The sequence below is a fragment of the Fukomys damarensis genome, unplaced genomic scaffold (genome assembly GCF_012274545.1).
Source record: "Fukomys damarensis isolate Sample0158 unplaced genomic scaffold, DMR_v1.0_HiC HiC_scaffold_24, whole genome shotgun sequence".
NCBI lineage: Eukaryota > Metazoa > Chordata > Mammalia > Rodentia > Bathyergidae > Fukomys > Fukomys damarensis.
The window spans coordinates 47,077,193-47,090,866 of NW_022900936.1; the positions used below are offsets into that span (position 1 = coordinate 47,077,193).

The 13,674-nt window shown below is 35.1% G+C and overlaps 1 protein-coding gene across 1 annotated transcript in view; it reads left to right on the plus strand.

The window, feature by feature from the left end:
* Zpld1 (zona pellucida like domain containing 1) overlaps positions 1–3,191 on the plus strand; it is a 40,832-nt gene extending 37,641 nt beyond the window's left edge. Inside the window, exons 9-10 of the mRNA XM_010614578.1 lie at positions 2,730–2,759; positions 3,016–3,191. Of these exons, the coding sequence (XP_010612880.1) occupies positions 2,730–2,759; positions 3,016–3,191 (206 nt within the window). The remainder of the gene's footprint in view (positions 1–2,729; positions 2,760–3,015) is intronic.
* The last annotated feature ends 10,483 nt before the right edge of the window (positions 3,192–13,674 follow it).

Genomic DNA, 13,674 nt, shown 5'->3' on the forward strand with positions numbered 1-13,674 from the left:
TAAAGTTTTTCAGAGATAAGAAAGGAGATATTTGTTCTGCATATGTTTGCACAGATGTTTATATTTCCCATTTATTCTAACTTTTTATATGGAAAAAAAAGCAAAGAATGACAATTTCTGCTGTATCTGGTTTTGAAACAGCTGTGGCTTTGCCACTCTTGCCTTCCTCTGTGTATCCTCAGGTAGCAACATATTCTTTGAAGTGCTCACCAAGTTTGCTATTGAATTTGTTCTAATTTCAGAAGGCTCCGTGTGCTTCTCTGAGCATATATGTGTATCTCAAGAGCAAGTGGATGTAAGGGAAAACAGAATTGTGTGGTGACAAAAGTTTCCTGGAAAATGTCTACCTCTTCGTTTCTGAACCAGACAGTGCTTTTTGTTACAATGATACAAAAACTGGAGAACATAAGAAACATTAACCTGATAAATTATTTCACAGAACTAGAAAAAAGAATCCAAAAATTCATTTGGAACCACAAGAGACCTAGAATAGCAAAAGCCATTATAGGCAACAGTCACATGGCACCAGGTGTAACAATTCCCAATTTGAAACTATACTACAAAGCCACTGTGATAAAATCAGCATGGTACTGGCAAAGAAATAGGCCTGAGGATCAATGGAACAGACTGGAAGACACAAAATCAAATGCAGATGTACTCAGCTACCTCATCTTCGACAAAGGAGCTCAACTGTTTTATTGTTTGTTCACTTGCCAGTGGTAGGATACTTTCATTTTTTTCATTTCTGCAAATAGAAGGTAATGTGCTCATTTGGCACACACGGGAAGATTTTGTCCATAGCTAAGAGCTCATGGATGATATCTCACATACTGTTCTACGGAAATTGGTGGTAATACGGGGAGCTGAGGAGGAGGTCTACCTTTTATTAACCTCAAAATAGAGGAAGTAGTGAGAGATTCAATACGTACTTTTGTCTTATTTGAAAAACTTTGTAAAAAGAAGTCTTCCATTCTTCAGTATGTTTTATAAAACAATTTAAGTGTGACTTCTAAAAAAAAAAGAACTTTACAAAGAGAAATTTAAGTGCTGTATATTAATTACACTTTTATGTTCTGGTAAGGCAACTTATCTTGCAAAAGAACATGCAGATCTTTTTAATGAACTGATCACTGTGTATTCATCTCTTCTATTTCCAAGAGAAGGAAGTGTCTTTATAAAGTATGTTGGTTGGAGGTTAGGCTTTTCCTGAAACTGTCCTATAACAAAGATTTGTGGAGTTTTTCTCCTACTTAATACACTGCAACAGTCTAATAAATGAATGCTCTTTTAATTTTTTATTGAGTTTATTGGTACGTTAGGTATACAGTACAGTTACATTCATTATTGGGATCTTGTACCTTTACACGACAGGTCTTGGTTCTCGTTTTTTCCCCTTGTCCCTACCCTCCCTGCACCCTCTTCCTCTCCCTGTTTACAACACTTTATTTCCATTTTTTCATTTTCTCATTCTTTTTTTCTTTTCCCTTATTTCCTTTCCCCTACCCTTCCTACTTTTCATACACCTTTAGCCCTTTTCTCCTATTTCACATTGTCAATTAATGCTGTATTAATTTTGAACACTGTACTTTAAGATCAGATGGAAAAACCATCGTTTTTGTCAAGATTCATAACTCTGAAAAGAAATGACATCAGAGATTTTATTAATGTCTCATTAGGTTCTCTCATTATTACTTTAAATACCAATCCTGGAATTCTTAGCTTGAGGTAGTCATCTCCATGGTGCAGTATATATGATTTTAGAAAAAGGATTCTAAAATGGAATTTGGATCTAAGCATATGTTTACATTTCCAGAGGTTGTGACAGATAGAAGTTTCACCTGTAAAATGGGATTAGCAATAATGATTATTGTGAGAATTCAATGTGATAACATGTGAGAACACTTTTATAATATGCAGCAGCACACATACATTAATTACAATACTATTTACACTCCAGAAATAAACAGTGAACTGCACAAATTTTATGGTTCAAATAACTAACAGTCACAGGCACATACAAACCGACGTGTTAACACAAATATGAAATCAATAGTTGTATAAGCTCAAGGGTTAGTAGTGACATGATTTCAATTTGGACAAGAATTGGGAAAACAAGGGAATGTATTTAATGGTCAATTATTATGTTTGCCAAAGAAAGTGAAAAATCAACAGTTTTGATCTTTGACTAACAGATGCTAATAAAACTACTGAAGCTCAAGAATTATTTTTCCCTTTTATTAAGTTATCAAGTGTGAATTTATCTTTCTGGAAATTGAATGATGTTTTTGAAGATTATGTTGAGCAAATGGGCAACACTTAAAATAGAGTGGCAAGAAATAGTGAATATTTCTCTGTAACAAATAACAAATGGGAGGTTATAGGGCCATAAAAAATGTAGTACCTGTTAATAGCTACTGTTTCCACTAATCTGACCGGTGAGATAATGATGAATCAAAGTTAGAAGGAGAGAATATAGCATAATATATTTGGCAATTCCATTTGGATACTCAGGGAAGTGTCAGGATGTGGGCATGGAAATCACTATGAAATGTGGGACAGAAAAATGGGAAAGCAGAAGGGGTTAAAAGGGGCCTTCAGTTATGCCTTCTCTTTGGAGTTTGTGGGTAGAGATCAAGAGAAACATAGGTAAAACGTTATTATAGACTCAGTAAACAAAGATAAATATTGGAGAGACTTGTTATTTCTCTTTTCCTGTTTTTACTCCTTAGATGAGACTCCAACCAACAATTCACACCTTGGTAAGAAAATTAACATTTATTACAAATGAAATTTCTGTTTGAAAAGTTTTTGGTGATCAGTTATGAACTGTAATCAATGAAATGTAATGAACTCTAGCTTTAAAAGTCATATTGTAAATAACATATCAATGATGATTTTTGAAGTCATGCAATCTATTGGCTAATGATTATAGCATCATATAATTTGTTGTTTTGCGGCTTCATTTGTTTGTTTGTTTTTTATACAATCCTTTGCAGTGTTTGTGATTATTTGCAGGTTCTCTGAGTGTACCTCCTTTCCAGTTGAACACCATCACCAGTGCACTGATATCGGGAATGGTTATTCTGGGAGTCACGAGCTTTTCTCTTCTCCTGTGCTCATTGGCCCTTCTACACAGGAAGGGATCCACCAGTTTGGTGTTGAATGGCATAAGAAGCCCAGTCTTTGAGTGATTGTGCCATGTTCTGCTCTTGGGAGAAGGCTTAACTCACTATGTATCACTGCAGTCAATGTTCTGTCTGAGTTGAATGCCAGCCATCACTTGATATTTGTAGGTTTGATAGATTTCACAGTATATCTCATCAGAATGATGATAGTAAAAATCATTTTTCTAATTTTGTTATTGTCAGTTGTATATGTGGCCAACTCTATTTTCATGACATCAATGGGCATTTTGACAATAAGTAAAAAATATTCAGGACTTAGATCTTACAGGATCAGTCATGTTTTAGTTTATTTCATTTTTTTTAGATTACTGGTTTAAGAGACAAAAAGTTGACTTAGAAAAAAATGTGAAATTTGTTTTATTTTTTTCCCTAAGCCTTGAAGATCAATGTAATGGCTTTAGGTTTGCATATGTGGTCATATCATGAAAGCTGAATTTTCTTTTACTACATATATTCCACCTAGGGTATTATACTGATTAGACCATCCAATTTAACATACATGACAATTAGGTATTTGTTCTCTGAGTTACTGTGTTTAGGCGTGTTTTTCATGCCTGACAATATACCCTAAAAAACAAATAGAAAAACCAAAATCCTGGGAAATGTATATCTACCAGGGACACCCAAACACAAATAGTAAATAGGAAAAACAGTTGCTACTTTCCAAAGGACACTCTTTCCCTAGATCATATTAATCTGGTGTGACTGCAACTGGTTCTCCCCTTTTGATTCATGTCAGAACATCAGCATATGTTTATAACACTTGGAGGGAAGCCGTTCAGCTGCTGCTGTAGCTATAGTTCCAGCAATGAAACAATTGTGATATTCCCCCCTCCTCCACCTCTTCCTTCTCTGAGTTTCTGGCTATTGAACCCAGGGCGTCACTCATGCTAGGCAAGTACTCTACCCCTGAGTTACACTCCAATTCTGCAAAAATTATCCCTAATCCTAATCATTGCATGAGAAAACAAACCATGCTTATGGGAAGAGGACATTGTCTCCACTCCTTAAGTGTTCATATAAGGGGTTTATAACAACTCGGGTTCCTGTTTTTTCCTAGAATAAAGAAGAGACTTGTATTAAATGTAACGTGCAGAAGTTTACTGGTATCTACTTGAACAAAATGCTCTTTTGCCCCAATTTTTGATGTCAAGCAAAATAGTCTAGAGAAATTTTCCTTCTAAGGCATTTTCTGGTAGGTGCCACAATTGCCACATGATAAACAGAATTTTCTTGTAACTATAAACTCTAAGAGCATTCAGTTTTTTTATAAATTTTGCAGAATTTTTTAAAGTTGAATTTTAAGCAGCCTATGTTTTTATGAAAATAATCAACCTCTGTGTTAAGACTATCCACAGAACTGAACAAATAAAAACACTTCAATGATAAACACCAAAACTTAGCATATATGGCTACCAGAAGAGCCATGTTAACTGTAAAATATTGCTGTGATGAGTAATTTTTTTCAACACTTGTGCCTCATTATTTAGGACCTATTTTACTACACTGCATGCAAATCATTGTGCAGTTTTAGATTTGCTTCAAATGGAGTATCAACATAGTAAATTAATAAATAAATCATCAAGTCAAAAACACATTTTTTTCCCAATTTGCCTGAATATTTCAGAAGCAAGTGTTTGTGTTATGATGATTAGCTATATAATTGCCTCATCTTTTCTATTTTAAGCTACAGGCACAAAGTGAAAAAAGATGTGGAAAGTCTTTAGGTAATTTCTTCAACATCAAAAATGTTTAGATCCCTTAAAAAAACAATCTCTTCTTCCCTGTGTTACTTCAAAATAACTTTGACGTGAAAATTCTGATCTTTGTCAGTGCTAAGCTGATGAAAAGATTGCGCTACCAATGTGACCCTGTGTATACATGTCTAGTACTGAAATATTCTGGTGAATCTATTTCAGGCACCATAAATGAATTGCCATTGATCTGAGGATTAAGTTTTGTGAATAGAACATTGTATCATTGAAGTTGGTCTGTAGTTTGATTTTCATACTTTTGGGATGGCTACTGTTTCAGCTATTGACCTTTTAAATTCTGTATTTCATTTTATAGAACTGAATAATGGGCATATATCATTCTGGGAGCAACTTAAGCCTCCTATTGTTCTTTGCCACCCTTTCTTCATTTTTTGGAGTTACAAGTAAATAATCCAGGTTTGTTTCATAAAACTTTGTTCTTACAAACCTGCTGTTATCTGTAGTATTTAGTTACACTGAGTTTTCTGGTTATTATAGTGTGAAAACCTTACAAAACATGTGCAAATGTCTCTTCAGTTTTAATACCTCAAACTGTGTTTTGCACTTCAGGGGTAAGGTCTGATGACATGTAAAAGATGATTGTTTAATAAAATAATTATAAATGAATATCTTGAATATATTGGCTTGGTTTTTAAAAACACATATTTCTCCTTTTCACTCTTAGCATCCTATTCTTATTTTCACAAGTGCTGAGAAAGATTTAGTCTAACAAGTTGCTGGGGCCAGGGGTGTAGCTCAGTGGCACAGCACCTGCCAGGCAAGTGTTAAGCCCTGAGTTCTATTCCTGGTATAAATAAATAAATTAATAAATGATAAAAATAGAATAAAATAATCTGCCTAATGGAACAAGGAAGGTTAGTGATCTGTGCAAGGAGATTGGAGCGGTGCCCTCTCAATACTGAGGTGGTTCTTGTGTCTGAACGCACATTAGGTAGTTTGGGGAACTTAGCAGAAATGAGTCCAACGGATGGAGACCTACATTCATTCACTTTTACTCCATATTTATATTAAAGAGAATTGGATAATATAGATCAATTACTTTTAAGAAGAAGGGCCTTCAATTGTTTACAAGTTGGGATATCTTTTAAATTAAAGAATATACATTTGTAATTCAGAAAACAAATTTTAAAAATATTTGAGTAGCAAACAAAATGGATGTATTAGTGGCCTGGTGTATTAGAGTTCTTCAGAGAAAAAAATTAACAGGATATGTGTGTGTATAAATGTGCATATATACAAATTATATGTTATATATAATAATTATATAAACATTATAATAAAATTGTATAATTATATAGATTATATACATACAATAAAGAATTGGCTCAGGTAACTCTGGAGGCTGCACAAGACCTGCAATTCAGAAGCTGCAAGTATAGTTCCAATCTGAACTCTGGTAGGCTCAGGGCTGGCAGGAAGATATGATATTCCAGTTGAAACCCGAAAGCAGAAAATAAAAAAAACAAACAAACCCTCAAAATATACCCAATGACCAAGGCTGGAAAGCAATGAGGAAAGAAGGCTAAATTTTTTTTTGTTGTTATTCTGTGCAGACCTTTGACAGATTGTATCACACTACTAAAAAGCAAAACTTCCTACTAAGTTAGGCAACATTAGGGAACGAATAAATGAAAGTGTTATGAATTTGACAGCACAGTTGAAGTATTTTTATAATATTTAATATCTTTTATTATTTAATAATAAATGATTTTGGAGTGGAGGGTCCTCTTTTACATTAGCTGAAAAATAGTGATCAAATGAAAGAACAGGCCACAAATATGTGAACCCTGATGAGCTCTCCCAAATTACTTTGGGGCAGACAAAAGATCCACATCCTATAGGGTTAACATTGGGTGTGCTGATCACCAATGACATCAGCAGTGTCAACAGGCCAGAGCAGTGAAGAGCATAGCACTGGGCAGCAGAGAGATGATGGAGGCCAGTGAGAGAGGGTTGTGCTGGGGACTGAGCGGTGAGAGCTCTTCTTAGAAGGAACCGGCTCACTGGCAGGAGGTAGAACTGAAATCATTGATAAGTGTACTTCTCATGATGTCGTTCTGTCTCCTTCAGAGGCTCAGTGTAAGTGGAAACTGAGTTAAAAAGTTATTTTTCATGTTTGTGAAATATCTTACTTGATAGTTTATTGGCATGCAGCATCACTCTGCAAATTTGAATAACAGAGAACTAAAATAGCCCGATTAATGTCACTTGTTGCTCAGATAACAAGGAATGAATCAGTTTTGAGGGCTTCTGCTCATTTATACTAGACATAATATTTAGAAATTTCTGTCAGTGATTTTCATTTATAAAATATTTTGTATTCTAGTCATAGTGAAATTGAGAATTTAGATTGCTATTTTGTATAGTCCAATCCTCCAATTTCTTTTGCCCCAAGTATCTGAGTATTTCCTTTTTCTCTTTAATCACCAACATAATTACCTCAATACTCTGTTTCCTTTTCCTTTTTGTTAATGTACAAAAGAGCAGTGCTACATGGAGTTTGAGTGAAATGCACTGCGACCCAAATTTCAAGGTTAGTTTTCATCAGGGCATAGCTGCGATAGCATTGCCCAGAGCAGAATCTATTATGCAGTTATCCTGCTGGTTGGACTAATCAAGTAACACTGGAAATTTGGGGGCAGTTATTGTTTGACAATTTCATGCAACTCTAACTCAAAGTTATGCAGTTTCTGAAGCTATTTCTCCTCCTGTAAATAGTTTGTAATTTATTTTTAATAGTTGTGAACAATTGCAACAAATGAAAAATTACCTTCAGGAAATATACTTGTTTTTAGTTAAGTATGTACTACTTGGGAATATAATTAATTTGTTATTTAAAAGCTATTGTCCTTCTACCATGTAGCTAAAGTAAGACGGCAGTGACTAATGTAGAATGCACATGTTAAAGAAACAGAACCCAGTAATCCCTCTGGAATCGATTAAAGTGGAACTTAGATGCCTTTCTGGTATCTCATCTCACTTTCTAAACACAGTGTGGAGTGAAGGAAATTCACTCTCATTCGGTAAAAGATTTATCAAAATTTTAATGCTTTCATGATTCACTATCATTTGATAAAGGATTTATTGAAATTTTAATGCTTGCTTTCCAGTTCATCAATGGATACATAAAGAGTTTCTTTTATTTCAGAAATACATCATCCTAATGCTTTGTTGCAGTGTACCATAGATGATTTGTGCCTGTAGGACTGGATCAGGATCTCATTTAATGTCACCATAAACATTATGATTAAATCAATAGAATAGTATGCTTATTTAATTAATAACCTGCTACAAGATGTTCTAGGTTAAGGAAGTGTGCATACATCTGGCCTTCCATTTACAGTTATATCAAGAAATCTTGATCACTACTGCAGTGCCTTCCCAATCCATATATTCACTCCCTTAGGATGGAATTTCCACCAACTCACATAAATTCTCCTCAACCTTCGTTTGGTTTCTTTTCTGTGCATAAGATTCAACGTAGTTGGTGTTAAGAGTTAAGGTTAGGCTTAGAGTTCTGCCTGAATTGTTGAGATAATTTCATTAACATATTTATTTTCATGTCCTAAATATTTTTCTATTTAATATAATAAACACATAGCCCAAGAACACACATTTTTAAACTTTTTTGAGAGATAATGATAATACAGTGGCTTAATTTATTTTAATTTTGGACAATTTTTACATTTTATTCAATATGCAAACGGTATGCTACGCATTTCATTGGCAGAGTACTAAGCAGATATCAGCACCCTGGTTCTTACTGACAGCAGCGTATGTGTCATCTGACTCACTGTTTTTCATTTGTGCTTTTGTTTTTCCCACACTACCAGCATTCATTATGGTCACACAACCGGGCAAGTGCAGAAAACGAGTTTATGCTCTGGGAAATGGCTGAAAAGCATCATCATCTTCATTATGTCAACAATGAAAATTATATTTGTCCGTGCTATCTGGAGTTGATGGCTGTAATGTTTGAAAACAACATGAGGCATTTTCATTCTTATCCTGAGGAAAAAAATTTATACTAGTGGTAGCTTATATTTATTTTTTATTTTCAAATAATTTGTTTTCTCCTTGCCCTTTAGAGCTGAGAAAAGTTGCATATAATGAATGCGATTTGTACATAAAGGCAATTTCCAGAATAAGTATAACACCACTCACTGCCTGCTGATTCTTGAGAGAAATGGCATATGAAAAAAATACAGAAACTCTTCAGATTATGCCCTTCAGTTGAACACTACCCATTTTTTAAAGAAAGCAAGTGATTATTTCCTATGCATTTTCACCTCACTTCATCTTCCTGTCAGAACAATAATAATTGCTTTGTCAACTCTCCATATCCCCTTTATTAACTATTAAATATCTCTCAAAATGAGTGGCCAGGACTCCACTGTAAATATAACTGTGATACAACTCCATTGTAACATTACTATAATTCCTGCAAGTCTGAAGAGAGCGGCAAGATCTTCCTTCAAAATGGCAATCAGTGAAAGTAACTTTATACACCCAGGAGTTTTGAAATAAAGCTCTGATATCGTGTGTGGTTTTCTAAATTGTCAAATGTACAACTTGAAAAGGATTATATTTTGCCTCATCTTAAAATAACTATTTCCCCCCATCAGATGGGCTGAAGAGAATAACAGAGCCACGGGTAGCACATCAATGTGTTTATCTATTGCTCTGTAGTCAAAATTACTTCGCTCAATATTTAAACTCTGTGATAGCTTTAAATGGAAGCAGGAAGCAAAGAATAATGTGCTGCTTTAAATGTAGATGAAAAATAAGATGTTGAGACTAAATTTTAAAAACACAGCAAAATATATTCACTCCACTTCCACATTTAAATAATGTTTACATTAAATAATTGTTCCAAAGGAACTGTCAAAATGAAGCAGTCAGTCATAGCTTCCCCTACCTCAGCTTTGACAAGTATAAAAGTCTAAGCCTTCCAGTGAAGCTATGGAAATTATTTTTTTAAAAGTCATTTGCAAAATATGAGCAAAATCATTTCTGTCTGATTATTGGCAGAAAAATGAACAACTCCAAGAATATTGATGAGGTGAAGCTTTCTAGATTATATTGTTTACTCAGGATTATCCCAGAAATCTAAACTGGGTAGGACTTTTGCATAAATTTCAAAGTGAGAGAAATTTTTGTTGTAAACTTTTATTTTACTTGTCATCTATATAAGTGCTTTCTAAGCATGGAGAAAATGTGGAATTCACTATGAAATGAATAAGCTATGCAAATTCATTCTTGGAACTTTTGGAGCTCTTGACATACTAGATAATAAGAAATTGAGTACCTCCCCAAAAAGTATGTTGCTCATTTCTATAACTGTTACCATATCATATGAGGTCACCATATGACATTGGTTTGCAGTAAAAAGGAATAAATCAAAACATTTGTAATAACTCTAGCACTATTGTCCTAAAAGTTTCAGAAAGGGCATCCTCAGTATATTCTGGAAACTGGTATGAAATGTAACTTCTGAAGAACAAGTACAGGTATAGTCAATAAGAAACAGAATGAACCAACATGAACCCCTGCTTAACAGGCACTCCAGTAATTCTGCTGTATGCTAGAATTTGAGAACAACTGACCTAGAATAAGACTGAATTCACTTCCAAAAAACTAAAAGGAAATCATCATAGACATATAACATTATCCAAATACTTCCAAAAAGAGAGAAGAATGCACGTGACCCACTATCTAGGACTGGAAATGTACCTCTATCTTAGTCATTTTCTTGTCTCTCTGGAACACAATACCTGAAAGCCACATGAATAAAAGGAAAGATCAATTTTGGCTCAGTTTGGAGAGATTTCCATTCATAGTGGGCTGGCTCGAAGGCAGAGTAGCAAGGAAGAGGGTCCTAGCAGAGAATACTTGTTTATGGTAAGGCAAGTAGGATGCACACAGAGGGTCCAGGGGAAGAAGAAAAGAGACACACTCTTCCAGCCACCCCCTCAAGGACCTACTCCCTCAGACCCATTTTACCTCCCAATATCACATTTAGCTAAAACTCACAGGTGAACCATCCACCAGTGAATATTATGCCCCCATGATGCAGTGAACTCCTAAAAGCTCCACCTATGAGCAGATGAGGCTTTGGTCAAGCATCAGTCTATAAACTATTACATTTCACTCAGGATCCCAAAAGACCTATGAACATCTCTTTAGGCAAAATGCATTTAGTCCATCTCTGAAAAGTTGCCAAAATCCTAACAGTTTCAGCATTGCTGAAAAGTCCACCTTCAAAGTCTTCTCTGAAATTTTAGGCTAACTGTTATTTGTGAGCCCTTGTAAGAATGAAAAGAAAGTTAAACGCTTCTAACATACAATGGCACAGGATAAAAGCAATGAAACCAAAGCCAGACTAACATCCAGCAGGGCAAATATTAAATCCTATAGTTCCATGTCCAGCACCTCCAGCAGGAGGCAGAACCCCTGAGATAAATCCCTGGCCCCATAATTCCTTCATTATGTATGTTACAGTGTTATAAATGCAATATAGGTAATGGACCTAATTCAAAAACTAAAATGAAAAGCTCCAAGGTCAAATTCAGAAAACTGCTTCAATAGCTGCCTAGATTGCATCGCATGAAAGCAGAACAGGACAGTTATGGCTCTTCCTCTTCAGGTACTGCCTGGGTTTTCATTTGCATTTCCTGGGACAGCCTTAGTGCTCTTAGTAGAATAGCACCAATAAAAAGAGCAAATGGTTTAATAAATGAGAATATAAATAATAAGAAGAAGGCCGAGGATTTAGCTCTGTGGTGCTGCCACCTGCGTAAGTGCAAGGTCCTGAGTTCCATCCTGGAACAATAACAACAACAAAAGAAGGCAGAAGGACCACATTTACAAGGTTTTGTTCTTCTTCAGTACAGTTATTTGTTGGAAAGAGCATTTATATATCAAATTACCGCCAAGATCTCTATGGTCTAAATGTTTGCATCTCCCTAAAATTCATACATTAAAATCTAACCCTGAGTGCAACAGCATTAATAGTGTAATGTTTAGAAAGCAATTAGGAGGTGATTGACATCTTCTTGGTCAAAGGTGTCACCACTGTTGGAAAATTTTTCCTTTAAGTCTTTTGAATATCATCCTTATAAAAGAGGCCTGAGGGGGCTTGTAGGACTCTTCCATCCAGTAGGGATGTAGACAGAAGGCACTGTGTAGGAACACATGGGCTCTCACTGGGCATCTGCGCCTTCTTGCTGTTAGTCTTTCCAGCCTCTAGGACTGTTAGAAATACATGTCAGTATTTATAAGCCATGCTGTTTATGGTGTTTTTGTTACAGCAGCTCAAAGAGGCTAAGGTAAAGATTATACTTTGAAAACATGAGCTTCAGTTTTGAGCATCAAGTTAGGATGTTTACACTCCTATCTATCTATCGGAGGAAATGCCACCTAGCCCTGCCTCAGGCTGCCTAACTGTAAGTTACTGCATAGCCAGTTTTGTCTATGTATTATGGGGACACTCTCCCTGAGGGTGATATGAGGGACTTCAGTTTGTCTTGCTGCCTCTAAGACTCACCGCCACTGGATCTCTGGGGATTCTCTGACAGTTGTATGGCCATCAAGTCTGACCTTTTCTCATTCCTGTCAACTTTCATGGCTGAACTTCAGTTTTGATCTTTGATTTCAGTTTTCTGACAACCTACAGAACCTTTTTCTCTGTTTCTGTTCCTATTGCTTGCTAGCCAGGGCCAGAAATAAACTAGAATCATGAGATACAGTGTTTATTGTCTTAATGTGTCATTAATACTGGGCAATTCCTGTTCTGGGTCTTTTCCATTTTTCATTTTTGTAATTCTATACTATTCTGATCTTTCTAAGTGTGTCTGAGATTTGGTTCTGAATTTTAGTTTATTGGCCACCCCAAAGAATCCATGTTTGTGGGTTATAATCCATGCATATTTTCAGCTTATTTGTCTTATAATATAGTCTGCTGAGCAGTCTCAGAATATATACCAGCTTGGATTATGTGAATAAAGACATGGAATCTTTTGAAGATCAAATGCCACTTCAAACTTCCCTGGACAGCAACTTAAGAGATCCTAGCCGTTAAAATCATAAAATTTCTAAGAAGATGAGTAAATATTAATTAAATGTTTAATCTTTATTATAGCTAGGATATTAATTTTAAGTAGTTTTAATTCATAGGATAGTACAATTTTATTTATGGACAGCATGCATACTTTATAGCATAGAGTGCCCTCTTGTATAATCAATGTGCATAATATATTTATGCTCATTTTATTGAACTCTGAGCATAATTTTACTATTTAATATATGGATGAATTTTATGGTTGTTTTTATGATATTGTTGGCCTATGCTAGGCTTATTTTCATGCCAAGTCTCTTGTCAAGAACACAGCTCTCAATTTTAACATTGTTTCTATGGGAAAATACATAAATGCCTTGTCTTTCATGAACATCTGCTTGTCTATAATTTCAGCGTAGGTAATGGACAAAAACCCAGGTTATCTTCTCGTTAGAACGTCATTTCTACCTGTGTTTCTCTTCTGGGAAAATGATTTCTCTTTTAATTATGTGGTTATGTTATGAGTCTTCTATAATAAGTTAACACACTTTCTCAAGATGCAAAATTCTCAGAAAACTAGAGTTATTAAAAACTGCGTATGCTTTTCATGTGTATTTTTGGAAGGAGTGCATTTAGAAATGAGTTGCAACCAAAAAAT